The sequence below is a fragment of the Chlamydotis macqueenii genome, chromosome Z (assembly GCF_036417535.1).
Source record: "Chlamydotis macqueenii isolate bChlMac1 chromosome Z, bChlMac1.mat, whole genome shotgun sequence".
NCBI lineage: Eukaryota > Metazoa > Chordata > Aves > Otidiformes > Otididae > Chlamydotis > Chlamydotis macqueenii.
The window spans coordinates 26,269,515-26,292,454 of NC_141593.1; the positions used below are offsets into that span (position 1 = coordinate 26,269,515).

At 38.9% G+C, this 22,940-nt stretch overlaps 2 protein-coding genes across 5 annotated transcripts; one reads left to right on the forward strand and one right to left on the reverse strand.

Annotated features, from left to right (window-relative positions):
• On the reverse strand, positions 1-10,485 carry UTP15 (UTP15 small subunit processome component). Its single transcript, XM_086769983.1, has 12 exons — positions 10,197-10,485; positions 9,418-9,510; positions 9,149-9,333; positions 7,840-8,018; positions 6,789-6,914; positions 6,043-6,178; positions 4,808-4,892; positions 2,327-2,476; positions 2,057-2,158; positions 1,723-1,856; positions 1,178-1,236; positions 1-672 (listed from the first exon to the last, which is right to left on the reverse strand). Exons 1-12 carry the CDS (start codon positions 10,284-10,286, stop codon positions 449-451), a joined length of 1,563 nt encoding a protein of 520 aa, XP_086626109.1. The 5' UTR covers positions 10,287-10,485; the 3' UTR covers positions 1-448.
• Positions 10,159-22,940, forward strand: ANKRA2 (ankyrin repeat family A member 2). Of its 4 annotated transcripts, none has more exons than XM_086769986.1 (9): positions 10,159-10,270; positions 11,446-11,842; positions 13,898-14,056; positions 15,419-15,484; positions 16,776-16,873; positions 17,039-17,164; positions 17,551-17,617; positions 17,708-17,788; positions 19,183-19,762. In XM_086769986.1, exons 2-9 carry the CDS (start codon positions 11,542-11,544, stop codon positions 19,236-19,238), a joined length of 954 nt encoding a protein of 317 aa, XP_086626112.1. In that variant the 5' UTR covers positions 10,159-10,270; positions 11,446-11,541; the 3' UTR covers positions 19,239-19,762. The 4 variants fall into 4 exon arrangements, with proteins under 4 accessions (XP_086626112.1, XP_086626113.1, XP_086626110.1 ...); XM_086769987.1 differs by lacking the exons at positions 10,159-10,270; positions 19,183-19,762 and adding exons at positions 10,699-10,941; positions 21,935-22,940; XM_086769984.1 differs by lacking the exon at positions 10,159-10,270 and adding an exon at positions 10,699-10,941.

Here is a 22,940-nt window from a genome sequence, read left to right on the forward strand (position 1 = left end):
TCAAGTTTTACCAAATGCATATGTGGTTTTATTCCTGTGTTCAGGTATGTGAGGCGGGATATTAACCTTAAATAAGGGCAATGACACATTAAAATAAGACATACCTCAATTATTTTCTGGTAAATTAAAACTGAACATTCTTGACTGTTTCTCCAAATCAAATAATGACTTAGTACTGGATGCACAAAACACTTTAAAAGTTACATAACTTTAGAATAAAAATTTAAAATTCAATTGTTTGAAAAATATTGCATGGAAAATCTTGAAAACATTCTTTCTTCTCTGTCTTCAGTCATTCAGCCTATTCAGAAACACAGTTTGGAAGATAGAACTTCCAACATAGAAGGGCTTATTTTGAAAGTCACTATTACAAAAAGTTACCAGGAGAACAGGTCTTGTATTTCAAGTCCACATTATTTTTGTGGAAAATTTTTATGATGGTTGTCAGTCAGTTATTCATATTTGTTTCAACAGTCTCTGTAAGACCATTACTTCTATTCTCTTCTAGATAAGAAGCTTTTTTCTTAGTAAAAGTAGCAAACAGCGTATCCATCATTCCCAAAACTTCTAGTAGTTCCTCTTGATAGTCAATCTCTTTTCCTATGGCTTCCTGAAGTCTCAAGAATTGTCTATCAACAATCGCAGACTGCCCAACCACAGGCTGATAAATGTCTGTGAAGAAAAAAAAAGTCACTTAAGAATCCACATATCTATAAAAACCTTTAAATTATATTAGCTAGTTAGAGGTGCATTTAAGGACTATGGCACAAGTCCACCATTGTGGACATGTAAGACAATTTTAATAATGTTCTGAAAACAGTGTTAATTTTCAGTATGTACTCACAGTAAGTCAAACTACAGAAACAGAAGTTTTTACTCAAATACTATTTTTACCACATTGGAGAAGTAGAAGTCACTTGTACTACATGCGTGTAGAAACATTAAGTATCAAAGATACTTAGGGACCATGAGGAGCTTCCTGCAGCTGACACAAATCAGACACTGACTGTGGTCAAAGTTACGTGGAAATATCTCTTTAGGGACTACTCTCTTGACACTGAGTTCATACTTCCAAACACATAAACGTTTGGTTTCTTAAAAATGTAGCAGTAGCACCTTTTACCTTACTTCCAAGCTAGCTATACGGCTTTGAGAATCTTTTATGTGCTGTACTTACCAGTGAGCATATCTGCAACAGTCACCAGTACAGGAGTAAATCTAGGCTCAATCACACGCCTGCAAAATTAGAAGACATCTCAATTTTACTGGTTTTGCCAACTACACTCCTTCTCCCACCAACAAGCAGCTTTCTCATACAGGCATACAGACATTTTTTTCTCCATGAAGAGATGTCAGATGTGAGTCAAAAAAAGTTACATATGTGGTATGTACCCTCCTCCCTTCAGGAAGGCTGTGGGGGTTGGAGGACTGGCAAAAGCCACATACATTAAAAGCCAGTACATGAAGACAGGAGTTTCATCAAGGAGACTCCTGAAAATAATAGGCTAAGGGTAGGATGTCTGGCAAAGAAGTAAAATGCACTCTCTCACACTATCAGTAAAATTGTTTTGTGCTAACAGGTAAACTATTTCAGTACTATCCCAGACCTTGGTGTCAGAAAGCAGAAGGCAGTGAGATTTCAAGAGCTGAGACTCTGTGGCAAAAGCTATTGAGAAATACAGTTCTCAAAATAGTCAGAGAGAACTGAGGTTAAAATGATACCTTGCAACAAAGGTAAGAAGAAGATTAATTTGCTTCTCATCTCGGCCTGCAAGCGCACTCCTCAGTGTTCCTCTGCGATGCAGTTCCTGCATGACTGCAACTGTAACTTCAGGAGTATAAAGCCTGATGGGTGGCTGGACATATGTAAGAAGAGTTTAGTACCAAAGCAACATCTTTACATACAAAATAGTGCTGGTATCAGCAAAACCAAAACCCACAAAAGTTTGATTCTTTTTTTTTGTTATACATTGAAATAAAATTAGTTTGTCATATAGAAAAAATCCAAATCTGATGGCAGCACACAACTCTGATGAGACAAAAAACAGTGCCCTACCTCCAGTACTGCATCAAGGGCCTTGGAAGACTGAAAGCTCTTCAGCAGCTTGTCGTATTTCCTCAAAACACGTTTTACAGGTTTACTGACACAGAAATCTTCCTAGAATTGAAAAATAAGTTCAGAGTAAGATAGACGCACACACACCACTGGATTAGATGTATTACCATGAAAAAACTTATGTGTCTTTGTATCTTCTCTCTAACTTAGCACATACCAAAAAACAAAACGGAATTTTGCTTCATCATACATTTTCTGACCCCCCTGTACCTGTTTTGGCATGTAAGTTCTTCCTTTCATATAGGTTCTATATGCTGGTTGTCTCTTCTTTTGAGACTTTTCTTTCATTTCTTCAGGTTTTCTGTGTTTAACATTTAGCACTCCATTGGTCATACCTACGACTATGGTTTCATCTTCAGGCTAAAATTAAGAAATTACAGAGTTAGGAACCTAGTGGTTTATTTAATTATGTATGCTCTACTATGCATATTTTTTAAATTTTATGCTTCACGATAAGGCTCTAATCACAGTATCATAGAATAACTTCAGTTGGAAGGCACCTCAATGAGGTCCTGTGGTCAAATACCTTGTTCAAAATAGGGACAGCTTCAAGGCTATGATCACAAGCAACATTATCCAGCTAATAAACCTTTAACAAATACCTACAGGGACTACAGCCCAACTACTGAAGTGAGCTCAGATATGCATTAACATTCTTCTGTAAGTACCATAGTTTGGGGTTGGGTTTTTTTTTTTGGGTTTTTTTGGTTTTTTTTTGCAAAGGTGTACAACTGCCTTTGGCTATTACAGGCTATAAAACAGCCATGAACACCATCCGTGAGAAAGCCATCATGGAGCAGCAGGATTTTGAGAAACAAGTGAAACTTGTTCAAAATACTAGTCACTGGTATAAATTTTACCGACATAACACAGGCTGCATGTATTTGATGATAAAAGTTTAATTTTAAATGATCCACTAGTGAAAAACACTGACTTCACATATAACATAGTGAGTTCTGACCTGTTACTATTAATAGATAATACTATGAAAACATTAAACATTAGCTGAATGCTCAACAGCTGGTAAGAAAAAAAGCAAATAAGAAGTGATAGGAATTACTACAGAAGAAATAAAAACTAGCAAGTTATTATGGCAATGAATAAATTCATTGTTTATCTGCATCTTAAATCCTATGTCAGTCATTCTCAAAAGACAGTAGCAGATTCAGAATAAAAGATCAAAAAACCTCAAAAAGGAGAATCAAAGTTTGGCTTGATTTGAGACAGAACTCTTTATCATAGGAAAAAAAGACAACTGAGGAGGGATACAAAGGCCTACAGAATTATGACGAGTATAGATGGAGATCCAATGGTCAATGTCTCATTTAGGGGCACCAAATGAAGACAATGAAGGTTCAAATGGAACAAAAGGAGGCAATTCTTCACACAACAAGTAGCAGAAACGTGGAACTCCTTGCCAAGGAATCTAGTGAAGGTTAAAAGTTTGTCCAAGCTCAAGGAGACACCCAGCAGATTTATGCAAGATAAATTATTTGAAATACACAGAAACTAGACTCTGGTGAGCAAATTTATCATCTGAAAATGAGTTTGGAAGAACATCAGGAAACTTATCATATACATTTGCCCTGTTTTTAGTTTTCCATACACATCTACTTATGGCTATATTTGGAAGCAGTGTATTGAGTTAGACCAGCCTCTGGTTTGATCCAGTAGAGCCAGTCTTATGTTCTCACATGACCATTTCAAACTCAAGGGTTTTAGTCAACAGGAAACAAAAGATTATATTTTAAAAGACAGATACACTGCTCAAAAGATGCAAAACTACAGGTATTGCACGTTTTGCAGCTGCTGTAGAGGCTTAAAGGGCAAGTAGTTTTTTTGGTTCTGTACTCTTCACCTCCACCATAACAATTCAAAACTCATTTAGCTCTAGCTCCCTAGTGAATGAGATACAAATGCAGGAAGGAAAACATCCCCACCACATATACATTCTAGGTTCCAGAAGAGCAGAACAATTGTAAAGTAGCAAAGGTAGTAAAGATCTTTCACAACCCCTTTTACACGTCCTCATGTCCTGCAGAGGCTACATAAGAGGGTGACTACATGATGACAGCATTGTTTTTGAAGTGGTGCTAGCCTCCAAATTTCTGGCCAGCGGGTCACTTATGCATTGGAACTCAGATGTTTCAGAAAAATGAGAGTCTTTGTTTTCTGTTTCTGAGACAATAAGACACATGCCTTGGCAGATAAGTTTGTTTATGCTCATCCCTCATGCCCTCTCCTCTTTTCTTCCTCAGGCCAATCTGACACCAACAACCTCAAGACAAGTTCACCCTATTCTACATTTCTCAACAAATGAACTTTTTGTTTTTATCACTGCCACACAACAAGACTCAGAAGGTTCCTGAAAGGCAAAAGATGAGTACAATCTTCCTAAAGGCAAAGGACTTCCCTTCTAAACTGAATACTTTCCCTATGATACCTACTGTCCTTGCTAAACACACAGTTTTGTATAGATCTGATCAGATAACATCTGGTATCTGAATGGACTATGTTTAAAAATCTCTTAATGCATTTTCTCAGGAGGAATATATTCAGTCATCCTACTTTGCATGTACAGCACTCTCCTGAAACAGGTACCCAATAGCAATAAAAGCAAAAATTAATTACTTCAGTGACTTAGAAGGTATCAGTAATTACCTTGCCTAGAAAGATTTTGAATGTACTTACCGACAATGCGAGACTGAGGATGGATGTTGCATAATTAAAGCTGTGCACTACTTTGTAGGAAGTAGTACTGTAAATCTTCACATGCCTATACAGAAAAGTAATGATTAAAACCTCATTACTAATGCCTTATTGCAGACACTTAGACAGACAAGAATTTCATCACTCTCAGCTTCTATAGATCATTTAAGGAAACTGAGTATTTATAAAAAGCATTCTTCAGATTACCACTGAGCTTCTTAGTTATCACCTCTCCTGCAACAGAAAGGTTCTGTTAAAAGATACACAAAAGTCAAAAAAAAGGATTACTCTTATCCAAAAAAGATGAAAATGGGGCAAGCACAGAAAAAGAAATTGAAGACAGATATAGCAACTATCTGACTTCAGCAATGCTTATTAGGAAACACTAGGACAGCATTTCTTCAAATTTGTTCTTAAACTTTAAATGTAAGATCTATTGACAATTCTGGAAGTAAATCCACAGATATTCTTGTATCCAGCTGTTCTTTAATGATTCGGTTGAAGTTAGGAAATATTTAACCAGGAGGAAAACAAAACATTATCTACGACAAGTATGAACTTTAGTGCTGTGAGCACTGAATGACAATAGCTGCACAACTAGTGTGATCCTTCAACTTATGCTTTGTAATCACAAAGCCTGAGGAAGCCTAGGAAGTACAGGGGGAAGGGAGGGAGGAAGAGAACAGACCACTGTCCTTTCAGACCACTTTGTATTTCTAATGTCTCAGAGACAACACATGGAGTACCAGTACTCAGCAACTCAACCCAAACAAACAAACAAGCAGGAAGGATATATTTCACCTGTGGACCTTGGCTACAAAAAGGCAATGGCACAAAGACTAGGCTCTTTAAAGGTATACACTTTCAGTTATTTGAACTGTATTAAAGTTAAGAATAGTTACTTTACAGAGACTGCACAGGTCAGTTTAGAGATTCAGAAAAATGAATGCTTATTCAGAAGTTCCCCACATGCATTCCCAAATGGCACATGCAACTCTTATTGACAATTCTTATCCAGAATAATAAAAAGAAAACGGTACTGTATATCACAGTATGTACCTTGGCCCCAAGACGTGTTTTCAAGTAAGTTATATCTCTAACAGTTAAAAGTGTTTAAGCCCAAAAACGTGCACAGATTCATGCTGATGCATAATTTCCTTGAAAGCAAAAAAGTCCTAAAGAATTTGAATCACAATAAAGCCACAAAATATACTAACCTGTCCAGGGATCCTGACAATAACCTCTGTCCAGAGCTGTTCAGGCATAAACAAGTTACAGTTTTATGATGATTTTTAAGTGAAACCAGTAATTGTCCGCCTTTTAGTACATCCCAAACTTTGACATACCGACCACCTGTAAGAAGGAAGCACAGAAAATAGTTTGACATACATACACATCTGCACTTCTCTGGAGAAGTTTTCACAGACTGATACAGTGCCTCCTTCATAACACAGAATTTTCTGTACCTACTCACCATCCCTATCCACTATGAACATATCCTGCAACAAGACACACTACTAGCCTGCTCTTTTTGAGGCCTTTCTGCAGGCACAGCTGAAAAATTCAACATACTCCTTAGGAAAAAAAACAAAACAAAACAAAAAACAGATACCACTGGGTTACAGGACTTCTGATGCAATGGCAAGATGAGACTAAAAAACCTTGTCATCATTAAGAGTTTCATCTTTTAAAAACTTCTTAAGAATGTTAATTTCTTCACTTTAGCATTTGGCTAATTACATTTTTTTTTGGACCAACTACAAAAAAATCTAGTCAGACACAAAAAGACCCCTACCTTCGCCCTCCAGATCAACAGAGACTCCTAAAGAAGCTCTTTTGAGAAATCCAGCTGTTTTATCACTTACCACTTCATTACCAAATGAAAACACCACACAAGAAAGAAGCAATTGAAATATTTCTCAAATTTGGGCCACAGAAAATAAATTTGATTTTATTAAAGTACCTGCAGACACCAGAAGCCCACCAGATGGGAAGAGAAGCACACTTTCCACAGGCTGGCCATGTTCTATTGTCATGACACTTCTTTTTGTTCGTGCATCAAATAGTTTCACGGTATGATCATAGGAACCTGCAAACACCACCATAAATAGCTTCAGTTTCATCAGTTCAACTACTTCAGGAACTAAAACAGCCACATTCTACAATGTAAAGGAGCTCCTGCCAAACAGTAATAGCTTTAAACCATACACTTAAAACACCTTGTGGTTAACCTTGGTTAATTTACAACCTTTAGGCAACATACATCTTCCAATCTTAGCCCTAGCAACATGTCAGGCCTTAGAAGTAATTTAAGTCTTAATTTTATTTCCCTTCCTTTAATCAAGTGTATTTACAACAATAAATATCACGCAACCTGATGAAACTTCATCTCTTGTGCCTCCTGAAGCAAGGAATACTAGCTTTTTCATAGCAATCTAGCACAGATTAATATAAAGTTATTGCTAGGAAAACCAAAAGCAATTGGTTTCAAGTAACTCCTCATACAGAATCATAGAATAGTTTGGGTTGGAAGGGACCTTCAAAGGTCATCTAGTCCAACCCCCCTGCAAGGAGCAGGGGCATCCCCAACTAGATCAGGTTGCTCAGAAAAGCCCTCTCATTTTTGAGTCTTCCAGTTCTGGGATGTACAAACTACAATGGACCTAGCGTCCTCCTCTGGAAACCTGATAAAACACTTTCATCAATCCCAACTAAAGGATACATTAATAGGATTTTCTTAAAACTTTCAAAGTCCAGTCAGAACAGTCCCATTAACCCTAACAGGCTAAAGCATAAATATGTTAAAAATTAGTTCACTCAGAGTTTCCCTACAAACATCAGTGTCAAGCTTAAAAAGCAAGCAAAAAAGAAACAATAAAGTTAAGTACTAAGTAGGAAGACAGATTCTCCAGGTCTAAAATATAATAAACAAAATCCAACTGTATCGAAACTATCTTTTGGCATTTTTCTTCAATTCAATGCAAAAGAAGCATATATGAAAAATAAAATCAAACCTGTTACAAAGACATCTGCATTCACTTTACTTGCACAGCCACATCTCACGTAGTCAGTATGTTCACTGTATGAGACGATTTCTGTGGCACTTGGAATATCCCACAAATTGGATGAATAATCATCACCACCAGAAAATATTCGGTATTTATCAGACAGAAAACCCACTACATGAACAGCCCTAGAAACCAAAGTTCACAATATCCAAAGTTAAAATATACACTTGTTTCCAGAAGAGTTCATCTATATGAAGAGCTTATTAAAGTATTATCTCTAACTTAAAAGTGCAAAGTATTTACTGTTGGAAGTTATGAAGCCTCAGTTTAGAGGTTAAAAACACTTTCATTTTGTTTCCAGCCAGAAAAGGGTCAGGCTGACAGATGCTTACCTAAGCACTGCTATGATCTGCCTTAAAGGTTTACAGGTCTACTAGCTGCTCATTCAAAAGCTGTAAAGTCTGCATTTATTACTTAGAGGTCTGTGTACCAGCACTGCCCTTCAAAAAAAATTTTGTAATAGTGAATTTTAGGTATGCCTGGTTTGGACGCTCTTCTTGCCCTTCAAAACCACTATTTAAATATGCATTATCATCATAATATCCCAACAGATTTGACTTTGTCAGAAAACACAGATACCTTAAGTTTTATTACAGTTAACCTAGTGGTTAGGATGCAAAATAATACATGATCTACAAACACAGACCTCAAATACAAACACTCTCAAGGTCTGCCTGTGTGCTTTCCAGTGAAAGGGAGTTTGTTGTTCTAGAGAGATAAAACACATACTGGTCTTCCACAGCACAGCAATCTGTTTAAACTAAGCAATATCATTGTCCTCTCCTCACTGCTACATCAGAACTCCTCTTCTAACTCCTTCCCCACTCCACCCCGCCATCATGCACTTCTTCTGTTGTTGTTGTTTTTTCTTTTTTAAGGGATTCCTGCTCTTCCTGGCACAGTTCTTCACTGTTTTTGTTTAGCCACTTTTTAGAACTCTTTTCTTGCCAGCATGAAATACAATGTGCTTATCAGTGCCACGGAGTCACAAGACTATGCCTACACAGCACATTAACACACATCTACCTGAATTAGAAAAATGTATTTATTCTTCCGTGTACTCAATTCACATTTAGAATTAAAAAAAAAAACAACCTCCAATTTTTAATTGAATTTAAAAATCTGCTTTTCAGTAAGGTCTATGAAACAGTTGCAAGCAACCTAGATCAGTATTACTTGGATTTTCAGCAACATGCAAAGCAGACATATGTAAATACACCAAACGAGCTTATGCACACAAACAACACTGTCTTACTTAGTATGACCGTCAAATTGTCTCAGCGGTGCTCTTCCACTAATGTCAAAGAGACGAATGCTGCCTTCCTCGCTGCCAGCAACAAGCAGGTTGCCATCATCTCTGTATGTGGCACAGTAAGCAGCATCTTTGAAGCGAGAAAATGTTTTGATTGGTTCCTGAGAGTAACGACCATAGATGTGGATCTAGCAAAACAAGAAGACATAAAGTTCACTCATATGATACCAATCAAAGGACAAGAATATGAAAATTTGAGAAAAGCCACTTACCCTTGAGGATGCTGTGACAGCATAGTTATATGGAGGAACCGGGGAAAAGTCAATTTTATTTACTGCACCAAATTCCTTTATCTGAACAGGTGTCTAAAACAATTGTGATAAAGATCATTAAACGCATATAAGCACACCATTAAAAATGAAAACAGAAAAACAAAACCTGTTCTTCCTAAAGAGAGCTCAAAGCTCCATTTAGAACCAAACTATCTCTTAAATACAATCCTATAAAGTTTATTTTCTGCCAGGCTACTTAGCATCATAGAATAGGGCTGGAAGGGACCTTTAAAGGCCATCCAGCCCAACCCCCCTGCAAGGAGCAGGGACATCTCCAACCAGATGAGGTTGCTCAGAGTCCCATCCAACCTGGCCTTGAATGTTTTCAAGGATGGGGCGTCCCCCACCTCACTGGGCAACCCACTTCTGCTCTTAAATTTTTTTTTTTGGCAATTCATACATTACAACAGACCCATAAATTATGACTTTGAAGCAAAAAAAAAAAAAACAAACCACTTTATTCACTCAGGCATGCTTAAAAATGCTTTGATTAGTCGCATGAAAGTTGTAAAAAAAAAAAAAAACCTCCCGCACAGTAACTGCGTCTGCCGGGCCAACGTGAGGCCCAAGTCTGGCTCGTTTCGCAGGACACCGTTTAAGAGGTTTCCGGGCGGCATTACCGAACGGCTCCTGTCCAAAAGCCGCCGGAGCTGGCAGGACGGGCACGGAGCGGAGCGCAGACCCCGCGCCAGCCACCGAGCCCGCTGCTCCACGCCTACCTTGTAGCCCCGCCAGTAAACCGTGTCCTGCGTGATCCTCTCCCCGAGCTTGGGGAACGCCTGCACCACCACCGGTTTGTACGTGGCCATGGCTGAGCGGGAGCCGGGGCCGCCGGCCGAGGAGAAGGCCTACGCGGCGGCGGCGCCTCCTCAGGCAGCGGCGGCCGCTGCCGCGTCGCGCTCCCACCTGCGGGGGGGCCCGGCCAGGCAGGTGCCGCTCCCGGAGGCGATCGGGGAGAGGAGGGGAGGGGAGGGGAGGGGAGGGGAGCGCCGGGCCGGGCCGGGCCGAGCCGAGCCGCGCCGCCTCAGGGGCCGAAGGCCACGCTGCGCCCCGCCGCCGCTATGGCGAGCCCCACGCCTGCCTCGAGCAGAGCCTAGGCGCTCGCGTGCGCGGAGCGTCATCAGCGGGCGACTCTCGCTAGCCAATCGTGGCGGGGGCCTCAGCGCGTCACTTCCCCTTCCCCCATCAGCGGACGGAACAGCGGCGCGGAGGTGAGGCGGGGCTGGCGGCCGCGGGCCCGGGGGCCGCTCTGCCGGGGAGCGGGTGTCCCGCAGCGTCCGCGGAGGGCGGTGCCGCCTGCCTTCGGGCCTTTCGTCCCGGAGCCGGCGGGAGGAGGGCGGGCTGCGGGAGTGCCAAGCCTTGGCCAGGCCCTGCCAGGCCGTTCTGCCTGCCAGGCGTTGCCGTGGAGCCTGGCCTGGCGTTCGGCCTCCCGCGGCGCTGTCAGAAGGCCCCGGGTATTCTGAGGTGTTTTGCTGTCATCAGTCTAAAAGGGATTTGTCGTTTTCCTACGCGTGTAGGAAGGAGTTCCTAACAGCTGTTTATTTTAGGTTATGAAAACACCTAGAGTCATAAAGGCACATGAAGTCATTTTAACTTTTCCTTCCAGTCTAATGTTCTTAGCAAATAAAATCATCTTCTCTTTATAAATTGTATGTGACGTGGTATAAATGTGGCTGGTTGTGGTGGTTTGTTTTGGTTTTTTTTATTGCAGCCAGACCAATATTCTGAAATGTTGTTTAGATGAAATTCCTACTGGCTTCATTATGGAATTTGGCTTAAATATCCATGTGATAAAGTTTAAATGGTGGATTCCATCAATAGCTTGTGACGGCAGTAAGACTCATATTTTACCAAGGTTTTGACTATCAAACCCAAATGCCATAAGCTTAAATGAAGCCAAGTTTGGTGTATTTTTATGCATTATTTTACCAGAATGTCTTAGCCTATGTTATGCATGTTCCGTTACAGGTTGTTCCTGTCTGGATCTCTTTGGATACAGCTTGGTTGGTCAGAACTGCTTTTAGCTAGAAACTATGAAGAAACATTTTGCGTAAAAAATTTTATATGACTGAAGCCATGGAATCTTCAACAAACTTGGATGTTGGAGCCCAGTTAATTGTGGAAGAATGTACCACTAGCTACAGCCTTCCACCCATGCCAGACATTAAGGTGGAGCATCAGCTTGACTCAAACACAGAGGAAGGCCCAGCTCAGAGTGTCGCCATGGGAATGAAATTCATTTTGCCCAATAGATTTGATATGAATGTCTGCTCGCGATTTGTGAAATCTTTGAATGAGGAGGACAGTAAAAATATTCAAGACCAAGTTAACTCTGACCTTGAAGTGGCATCTGTCTTATTTAAAGGTTGAACTTTATGATACAAATTGTTATGTGTGGACTGTGTCATCCTGTTAAGCTGTTACATTTTTTAAAAAACAGCTTCTACCTTATATGTGTGTTAATCAGTAACAGTTTTCTAAAATTTCTTCCTCTAACATTTTTACTGTATGCTTAATGGATTATTAATGTAAAATTAATTTCCCTCAATATTATTTTTAAATTGCATTTAAATTTTCTTTTTAATCAAAAAAGTAGTGGCACAAAAAGTCTCTAACTTAACTTAATAAGAGCTGATGCTGATTATGAAAACAAAAGTTACTTTTGTGTAGCATGTCCTGCAACATGCTGCACGTTGTTGAATGTACGTGTCTTTACAAAACTCTACTGAAAGCACTATATGATCATTTCAACTTCAATAGCTTTTTTGCGGCACATTTTATCTTTTCACTAGTACGATGAAAAAATAATTAGGTCACGCGGTTGACTTTGTTTTGTCATTGTGGCTGTATGAAGCCTGTACTTGTAGTGATTGGCTTGCCAATTCAGCCTCACGCTACTTGAAAGCAAATGTTGCTCCAGTTCTGAATCCCTGCAGCTGATCTCCAGCCGTTGCTGGGCACCTTCATCAGAACTGATCTGTGCTTTTTCATGGCTGAGCATATTGATAGAGAACAGAATTAGATAGAATCTTATTTCCCCTTAACAATTGTGGTTTCCAGTGCTTGCTGTCATATTTCAGACTGTTAGTCATGTATCTTTTCATGAGGTTGAATTTGACCCATTTCCTGTAACAAATACAAATGCAGAGCTATTGTGGATTTTTATGGTTTCTCTTATTTGTATTGTTTGGCTGCAGTTCAGCCGTTGTAATTTTCAAACTTTTTTGATTTACAGGCCCTAAGTGCTTGCTAGTGGAGCTGCAGACCTGAACGGCAAATTTAGACCCATCAGCAATAGGGTTATTTTTCTTAGGTAACATTTGTGAACCCCTTAGAAGTAGGCCTGCGGATCGCAGGTCAAAAATCCCTGGTAGGTCTCTTAATTTGATTATGTCAGCTGTAGCTATCTGATTGGCAAACAATGTCATTTCATTCTCGTTTTCTTACCCTCTACTTCTTTTAATTGGTTCTCTCCCCAGATTTGCACTTGGGTTTACGATCATGAAGTTCTCTGTGGTGTGAAGTTCTCTATGGTTCCAGTCATTAATTACTAGTGCACACTACTGTCCAATCAATTTAGCCAATAGTGGAGTTTAATCCTTCTATTGAAGGATTTCATCTGTTAGCTTCTTTAAAAGTATTTTGCTTCTCAGCTGCTCCTCAAAGCTACTTTTTAGAATTAGAAGCTACTTTTTAGAATTAGAAGCTAAGATAACATATATATATATTCTGTAACAAAATGCCATTAGATTGTGGTAGCAAACTATAGAAAAGTTAGGACAAATGAACACAACAGCACTGAATGATTTCTTGAATTCTAGCTGGTGACCTGCTGTTGCATTTTATGTAAGTTAGCGTGGAATATCTCTCTTCCTGCTGACTAAGGCATTCATAACACAGTTACAGTTTTATCCAACAGGAGAGGAAGAAGTCCTGGTGAAGACAATTAGTGAAGGTTGTCTCCACCCATCCAGGGGACTGGTTAGGGAGAGGCAGAGAGATGAGATGAGCAGTTACCTGACTGCATGACTGACCAGAGCTATGTCATGTTGTTGCATTGAAAGCTGTTGGTAAGGATGTGACAGGCCAAGTGGAGCCATCCTACCTGATAAATCCACACCAGGCATGTTGAAAATCTAGACAAAGGCTTAGTTCATTTAGACACCAGCTTGTCTTTGGGTGACATTATGCCATGGTGAACATGTGGGGTAGCAGCACCGTTTCATGCTAGAAATGAATACAGCGCTTTATTCAATTCTCACAATACACAGTGGGAAAAGCACGTGTCACAAAGCTTACTTAACATGGGTTTTAAAGATCTTGTGATACTGGTGCTTTCTAGCTTGACTTAGAATCTGTGGCTTGCTTTTAATGCTCTTACTAGTACTAAAATCCTGTCTGTTTTCTCTGTTCAATGTAGCTGAGTGCAACATCCACACTTCTCCTTCCCCTGGTATCCAAGTAAGACATGTTTATACTCCATCAACTACTAAGCATTTCTCACCAATAAAACAATCAACTACTCTAACTAACAAACACAGGGGGAACGAAGTCTCTACAACTCCTCTGCTTGTGAACTGTAAGTATGCTTCTGCCTTACTGTTAATAATTATTGTGTGAACTGTATGGGACAGATTTTTTCCAGTTTTTTCTCTGGTGTTGTACTGAACTTTAATATAGGAAAAATACATTGAGATAGTCTTGTCTAATTTCACATGGTTCCAACTGTAAAATAGTAATCCACCTGCTGTATTGGATTCATTACTGAAATGTATTTTCCAGAAAGGATCAAACTCTTGATTTAAAAAATAAAGGTAAATATTTTTATGATTCTTTCTAAGCTTTTAAGTTAATGTGCTTCATATACTTGTTTCCAGAACTTGTGCATCTTGTAAAATTTATTAAAATTAGATGGTTGGTAAGTGCTATAGGCTACTGCAAATGTCGTGATTGTCACAGATCTTGAAAGTCAAGAAGGCAGTATTATTTATGAGGTTTTGTTAATTATCAAGCATTTTCTTTGCAAACTAATTGTCTGTAATGTACTTCATCTATAAATTATTTCCTCTATAATTTAAAATCCAAATTTTTTTTTAAAAAGGCCACTTAGATGGGAAAAATTAATCTGGAGCTACAACATAGGCATCTGAACAAAATATGCAGTGTTTCTGGAAAAAAAAAATAAATCAATCTTCCATATAGTGAATAGGAAGAGGACAGTGAACACTTACATATTATGTAACCATTAGCTAGTTTTGTTATTATACAATGTGAATAATTTATCATATATTCTCTCCTAAGCACCTTTCAGACCTGCTCCAAATTGTAATTATCAAAACCACGCACCTGTGGAGCGTTCACTGTGGGATCAGAGATTTCTTTTTCTTCGTAGTTTTTTCAGAATTTTTCTGTTTTTAATGCTGGATACTTTTTATTAAAAGTAACTTAAAAAAAAAAAAACACAATAGTTTCTGCCTGTAGATGTCATGTTGTGTATAGTTTTGTAATGTCCGATCTATTCCATATTGTAGTGAGTGAGAGTCATGCTGCGGGCTTTATTGAAAGCATAACAGGTCTCCTGATGGCATGTGATCTTTTAGATGTCATTTTTTATTTACACAGCCTTAATTTATCAAAAGGTGCTATTTTCAATTTATAAATGTTCTTAATGTGATCTTGGGCTGTTGACCAAGCAGCAGGGAAGAGGGCATGTTGCCTTGTAAAGAGTTAGTGTAGGAAGTACCTTTGCTTTCTAGTATGATTTATACATTGGTTAAAACATTACCTAAACCTATGAAACTCTGGAAATTTTTCAGTCTTTAAGATAGTGATTGCAGTTCAGAATATAAGGTGAAACCTGTCTACACTCTCAAATTCTGTACTGCTCAACCCGAATGAAAATTGGTGTGCGTAACACGTGCTTTTGCTTCCCTTTTTGCAGCTTTGTCAGTTCATCAGCTGGCTGCTCAGGGAGAAATGTTGTATCTGGCCACACGTATTGAGCAAGGTGAGACAGAGGGAGGTTAAATGCCTTCCTTTCTTCTTTGAGGCATTTATACCCTGTTGTGCTTGACTTTTTCCCCAAAGCTGTACTGGAAAAAAAAATCCTCAGTTCTGGTACAAATTGAAGGATATTTGAGGTATCTGTTCTTTGTAAATGTGGACTATTGTTTCACATCAGTCTTTTATTCACTCATTGCTGTGATTTGAGTTTTGAATTAAACATTAGCATTAATAGGAGTTGTAAGTAAATCCCTTCCTCCCCCTGCTCCTCAGCTGTATAGGTAATCTATAGAAATCAGAAGGGAGAATCAGTTAGTTCTATCAAAAGAGTTAATTCTCTAAATTATCGTTATCTGTGTAATTTAAAACACATTTTTGTTAATGGTGGCTTTCCCATTCTATTTAGTCAATCAACATAAACAGTTATATGTTTGTAGTTTAAGCTTGCAATATTATAGTGCTACTCATTCTGAGTTGTGTGATAGTCTTCAGTGTGCCCATAATACATGTACAAAATTTTGACTGTACATAATGTATTGAGTACAGGTAATAGTATATTCTTATTGTACTATTAGCAATCAGACGTGCTTTCAGTACATCTTTGTTGAAATGTTTAATGGAAAGCAGGTAATGAGTTGCCAAGTCTATGTACTTTGTAATGTGCCATGTATATGGAACTGAAATTGATTCTGGAGTGTCGGTAACAGTTTAAAATGCATATTATGGTGCTGTGATGAGCATGGGATATTTTAAGTACTTAGATATTAACAAAAAAATGCCAACTCAAATATTTAAGTCAGCCAATTGTTTAAAAGAGTTCTTTTTCCTTCTTTCACCTGCACTAGAAGTAGACCTTAATTTTTTTCACAAAACACCCTATAGATTACATGAACTTTGGGAGGAATGGAGTTATACTATCTATCTTGCTTCACAAGCTAACCTGTTATAAGATTGTGCAGCATACTCTATTGAAAAAAACACTTTCTACAGTATAATACAAAATTTACCTCTTTATTTTTCAAGCAGCCCTTCTCTTTTTTCCAAAGATAAAGCTCAGATTACAGACAACTTGTAACATTTCTGAGTGAAAACAGAGCTTGATTTATAGAGCTTAAAAAAAAAAAAAAGCCTAAATCTTAAATTTTACTTTGGTCAGTTAGATTTTTTTTAATTTCAAGTTGAGAATGGCTTTTAGTACCTCGGTCCATTTGCCATGGATACGTCAACACATTTCACCAGCTCATACAGTGCATTAGTGAAAGGCATTACTAAGTTGCCTGTTTCTCTTTAAACAGAAAATGTAATAAATCATAAGGATGAAGAAGGATTTACTCCTCTGATGTGGGCTGCAGCTCATGGGCAGATAGCAGTAGTGGAATTTCTCCTCCAGAATGTAAGGAAAAAACCACACTTAATTTTCAATTTATTTACTTTTTAGTTCAATTTGCCTTCCTGTGTTTCTCAGTGCTGCTATACACTTACGAGTTTTGAAAGTAAGTTCTGTGTGAAAGCTCACATTAGAGAAAAAGCGTGATTGATTTTTTTATTATTATTTCAGGGTGCAGATCCTCAGATTTTGGGGAAAGGGCGAGAAAGTGCTCTCTCACTGGCTTGCAGTAAAGGATACACAGATATTGTCAAAATGTTGCTCGACTGTGGAGTTGATGTCAATGAGTATGACTGGGTAAGACTCCAGCTTGAATTTATGTGAGTGCTTTGGTCAGAAGTTTGAAACAGGACACAGCACTGACTTGAGTATGAAAATTGTTCTACCTTTTCTGAACTATCTGAGAGTTTGAAAACTTACATAGGGTAAGAGAAGTTGGCCCAACTAGTTCTGACTTTTTGGTAAAAAGTGAATGAGGCTAACCCTGCAGCCTTGTAGAAGGGTGAGCTTACAGTCTAAATAGTAGACAAAAAAAAGATGGAAGTTTTGAAGAACCAAAACGGAACCTCATTTTTTATAAAATGTGTGAAGCATCTTACTGATACATAAAAGTATACTGGTGTGTTAAAGAATTACAATTGCTCAATCATGTAAGTCTCTAAGGCTGTTCTCTGCTTTTGCAGAATGGAGGCACACCCCTACTCTATGCAGTACATGGGAACCATGTGAAATGCGTAAAAATTCTCCTTGGTAAGCAGACTGTGCAGACTGAATTATCAGTAATAATATACTACCTGTTCTCATTGTCAGAAATATGAGGTTTTTTCCTGTTCTGCATAGAAAGTGGTGCTGATCCAACTATCGAAACAGATGCTGGCTATAATTCCATGGATTTGGCTGTAGCCTTGGGCTATCGGAGTGGTGAGTATCGCAAATATAAGTTCTTTGATTTTTATTTTTACTGCTCCTTGTTTATGCAGCTGCTGTAATGGCTTAGTAGAGGTTTTGCAGCTATTAGTAGATCCCTATCCTACAAGTCTTAATACACCTGAATATATCAGCCCCAAATGGGCAGGAGTTTCCGTGCCTATCTCAGAGAGCCAGGTACCTAGTAAGAAAATGTCACTGACCTGGATCTGCATTTGTGGGCACAGATAATGATGTGTAGGGCTGATGCAGCCATGATCCAGACAAGGGGGACTGACCTCCTTCCCCACCCTATACCAAGGAGTGTGTGTTGCACTGGACAATGATAAGAGGCCTGCAGCCCTCCTGAACCCCTCACCCTGGCACTCTGTTGAGCGCCATGATGTGATGTAGTTTGCCAGACCTTCTTCCCCTGTCAACTAGCTCTAGCTCTAGCTTATCTTGGAGGCAGAGAGCAATAGTGTCAGGATTAGTTAATTAGGCTACCTTACTTGGTTCTGGAAAACACAGAGGGACAAACACAGAGGCACAGAAGGGACTCTTCATTGGTTTTCCCTCATGCTGCCTTCATTTTGAAAACTGTGAAATGTCTCCCATTACAGAAATAAACTGAATCAAAAAATAAGCCCAGCACTGCACACATAGCTACCCCAAGCAGAGCCCTGTGCTTTTCATCACTTAAAGGGGGCTTATAAGAAAGACGAGGACAGACTTCTAGTAGGGTTTTCACTCGTGATAGGACAAGGGGTGATGGTTTTAAAATAGGAGGAGGTAGATTTAGACTAGATGTAAGGAAGCAATTTTTTACCATGAAGGTGGTGAAACACTGGAACAGGTTGCCCAGAGAGGTGGTTGATGCCCCATTCCTGGAAACATTCAAGGCCAGGTTGGACGGGGCTCTGAGCAACCTGATCTAGTTGGAGATCTCCCTGCCCCTTGCAGGGGAGTTGGAAGGGACCTTTAAAGGTCATCTAGTCCAGCCCAAACTATTCTGTCGTTTTATGTAGGACTACTTCCAGAGTTAAATCTCAAAACATTCCACAGAAGTAGTTTCTAATAAACATTGTTGCCTACTTTCCATTTATAGGCTTAAAAAATTTGCTTTCTGTATGCTATCTGCCTTTTCAAAGCAGAGAACAGATAATCACCTCTAAAAAACATCATGTGCCTTACTGGGTGTATTGTTTTTGCATTGTGTGAGGCTTTTATTTTCTGAACGGATGCAAACTCGATTCCCAGAGTGAATTTATTCCTGTCTGGTTTTTATTAAATGATTGTACAGGACAAGCCAGCATCTGCCAGGAAAAAATAGTACAACCCTAAAGATGTGGAAAAAAAAAATGAACACTGATTAACCTTTTGTTTTTTTTTTTTTTTCTCTGCTTTAGTTCAACAGGTTATTGAGTCTCATTTATTAAGGCTGCTTCAAAATATCAAAGAATAATAGTTGTCTGTTCTGCGGGTGTCAGTTCTTGGCTTGGAGATTTGAACTGCGTTTTAGTCTTGTAATCAGTGACAAGTGTTTGTTTTGTAACTTTATCTCAGTTCAACTATTTGCTGTTTTTAATTAAGCTTTTTAATATTCTTCCTTTTATTTCATTGTTTATAGAAATATGCAATGTCATCCTCTTCCTAAATATATTTTATATAATTTTAGAAGAAAAAGTCAGTTGTTGTGGATGAAAACCTTTGTAAATAAAACCAATTTTGGCGACCTAATTTTTTACACTGAGTGCAGTGAATGGCACTGCACCAAGTGTCCTATTTGATCACATCATTGATACGTATTCACAAGAAGAAATTTGTGTAGAATATCACCGTAGAAGATAGATAGCTTTAATCTTAACAATACCAAACTGTGCACCATATGTGATTGTTTTTAAGATCCCCAGTTAATATTACTGTGTCAGCTTTTGGCTTTGTCTGATTTTTAAGATGTTGGTAATAAATTGAGAGACTTTGGTACTTCCTACCTGATTTCCTCTTCCTCTTTGCCTTCCTCTTGTAGTCTGAAACAACTAGGCCAGTCTCCCCTAGGTAGAAATATCTCTGTTATTGCAAGTGCAGAATTCCTGGCTCCTGCAGTGGCTGAAAACAGACATCAGCTGTATGGGAAGAGAAGCCAGAGCCTACTCTGTTCCAGCATTCTTGCACCAAAATGTGGTCCTTTGCATCACAGAATCATAGAATATCTCAAGTTGGAAGGGATCCATTATGCTTCTCGCAGGATGACCCAAAACTAAACCGCATGGCTAAGAGCATTGTCCAGATGCTTCTTACTAACTCTGACAAGCTTGATGCTGTGACCACTTCCCTGGGGAGCCTGTTCCAGTGACTGACCACTCTCTCAAGTGAAGAACCTTTTCCTACTGCCCAGTCTGAACTTCCTCTGACACAGCTTAATTCCCTTTCCTCGTGTCCTATCACTGGTCACCAGAGATCAGCACCTCCCTCTCCACTGCCCCCCTTGAGAAAGCTGTAGGCTGCCATGAGGGCATCTCTCAGCTTTCTCTTCTCCAGGCTGAACAAACCAAGTGACCTCAGCTGCTTCTCCCAAGTCTTGCCCTGGAGGCCTTTCACCATCTTGGTTGCCCCCCTCTGGACACGCTCAAACAGTCTGATTCCTTCTTATACTGAGGTACCCAAAACTGCACACAGTACTTGAGGTGGGCCTGCACCAGTGCAGTGCAGACTGGGACAACCACTTCCCTCGACTGGCTGGCTATGCTGTGCTTGATGCACCCTAGGACACAGCTGGTGCTTTTGGCTGCCAGGGCACACTGTTCACTCATACTCAACTTGCCCTCAACCCAAATCCCCAGATCTCTTTCTGCAGGCTGCTTTCCAGCCTCTTGTCCTCCAGTTTGGGGCATTTCCCAGTGTAGCTTTTAGGTAGATTTTGAAATTAGTTGAAAAATTAATGTTAAACTGATTTTCTGGGACCCCTGCACATCATCAAAACTACAGTGAGTAATAGGACCTGTGACAGTTTTGCACAAATAACAGGTAAGCTTTTGAAAGAGACTTTTGAGAAGCTCTTCCGCTGACAGTATATACAGATCCATCCCCCCATGGGATGTTGATGTGTTTCTATAAGCATTTCACCATTGTGTCCACTAGAGGTCTGGCATCTAGTCGCATACATACACCCCTGATCAAAGCCTTCCTTCCCTAGTCCATGGGTAGTGACCCCCATCTCCAATTTAATCTCCACCTAGAGTTCACAAATACATAAATGGACCCATGTAAGTTTGTGTATTCTTAGTATAGTCTCCCTACCATGTTTATTTTTTTTCTATTTGAAAAATCATTCCATATAGCAAGGAAATTGGTACTGTTTAACGTACATGCACTGTGATCCTGACCAAAGGCTGGGGAAGAATCCAGCCAAGTTATTTGAGGCAGTTGTTATTTCTCATAATGAATTAAAAAATGCTAGCTTTGCTATTTCAAAGTGACCCAATATACAACAGCAGAAAATATAGGAAAAAAATCCAAACCTACATCGATTAAACCTGAATTTCTGGCCAAATTTCTCTCTGACTCTGTACTGAAACATCAGTGGTGTATAAAAGGTGTAAATTGGGTCAGAATTAACTTCTGAAAGGTTGTTTGTGTGAGAGCCAGCTTCCTTCCTGAAGCTGAAACCTGAAATGGAATGAACCTTAAGGAAGGTGAAGCAAGAAAATATAACTGATCTTGCAGGGGTTGGTGGAATCCTTGCTGTATGTGTAAGTAAGTAGTTTTATTTAGGGTTTACACCAGTTTTACTGTGTCATGCATGATGAAATCAGATGACAGAAACAGTAAATGTGACATGCCTTGGAAGCAAGGGAGGGAAATTGTTTCATCATCAAAATCTAGACAAATACATCTTGTAAGTAATTTAAAAATAACATTAAGTGGCAATTACTTAAAAGTTGCATATTAAAAATACTGAGATTTAATGATCTTTGTAAAAACAAATGTTTAACTTCCAAGTTTGTTGAAAAGCAACACAAACAAAACGCAAACTGTATTATTTTCTTGAAATATAACCTGAGCCATTTCTGATTAATTTTTAAGACATCTTATGCATGGACATGCTATATAATTTTACATAAGTAACAATTTCCTTTTTGTGTATTATTTGTGTTACAGAAAAGTACTTGTTCTAAATGATGAACCTTCAATACCTGCTTTGTTTTTTGTCTTGACCTTCAGTCAGCTTTGAGTTAACATATAGAAAATAAACTGACTTAATTCTTAACTACTGCCTGAAAATACATCCTAGAAAATACATTTTTTTTATTATATGGGAAGATACTGAAATAGCAGAACGTGGGTTAAGAAAGTAAAATGTAAATTTTCTTCCATCTTCTTTTCTGTAGAATTTAAAGCAATTGCCAAGTAGTCATCACCACACATCCCACAAAAGTGAGTACAAAGGGAAAGGTGGTCGTCTTTCACAAGCTGCTTCCTGCATTAAGAGCCCTTTCTATAGCATAACATTACATGGCTAAAGCAATGAACATGGAACTGAAGTTTTCTGTGGCTCTTGTGAGGGCCTTGCAAGGAACAGCCATCAGTATTTAATAAGCCATGATTCAGACACTGAGGAAAACTTAGTCAAAGTTGAAAAACAGGGAGGGAGGGGAAAAAAAAAATATGCAAAGAAAAAGCTTTACTCACTGGAAAAAAAAAAAATCACTGTCAAGAAAGCACAGACAACTGTTGGTTATGCAATGTTAACAGCATGCTTCACATACTTCTGTGTTTCTCTGAGGCACAACGATGAATTTTTGTTTCTTGTGGTGTAAATACGTCTCAGTATTCAGTTTCCTTTGTTTATAGTGGTAGAAACTGTAAAGCTCCTGATTCAGCATTGATAAGTGTTTTGAAATGTCAGCCTGCTGATTTTGTGTTAGTGAATCATTTCTGTAGCCTCAAGATGCCAGGGAGAAGACTCGAGGAGTTACCTTTGAACCACAGCCATGGGTCTGAAGGCAGCAATGATTCCTTGCCACAGCATGCCACAAAACCAGAGCTTGGAAATTCTGCAAAATCTTAATTCCAAGCTGATTCTCTCAAAATCTTTTACCAAAAGCTCTTGCCAAAGTAATTTCTTACAGGAATGTTAATAAAATACTTTACATTTGAACTTGAA

What these genes read in the sequence shown, in the direction of transcription:
- UTP15 (XM_086769983.1), bottom strand. Translation starts at nt 10,286, where the DNA reads ATGGCCACGTACAAACCGGTGGTGGTGCAGGCGTTCCCCAAGCTCGGG. An exon ending in CTGTCACAGCATCCTCAAGG is followed by an intron (nt 9,334 to 9,417) that starts GTAAGTGGCTTT and finishes TTGTTTTGCTAG; the next exon opens with ATCCACATCTATGGTCGTTA. An exon ending in CTTCTTACCTTTGTTGCAAG is followed by an intron (nt 1,237 to 1,722) that starts GTATCATTTTAA and finishes CTAATTTTGCAG; the next exon opens with GCGTGTGATTGAGCCTAGAT.
- ANKRA2 (XM_086769986.1), top strand. Translation starts at nt 11,542, where the DNA reads ATGACTGAAGCCATGGAATCTTCAACAAACTTGGATGTTGGAGCCCAG. An exon ending in GGCATCTGTCTTATTTAAAG is followed by an intron (nt 11,843 to 13,897) that starts GTTGAACTTTAT and finishes TGTTCAATGTAG; the next exon opens with CTGAGTGCAACATCCACACT. An exon ending in AGCCTTGGGCTATCGGAGTG is followed by an intron (nt 17,789 to 19,182) that starts GTGAGTATCGCA and finishes TCTCTGCTTTAG; the next exon opens with TTCAACAGGTTATTGAGTCT.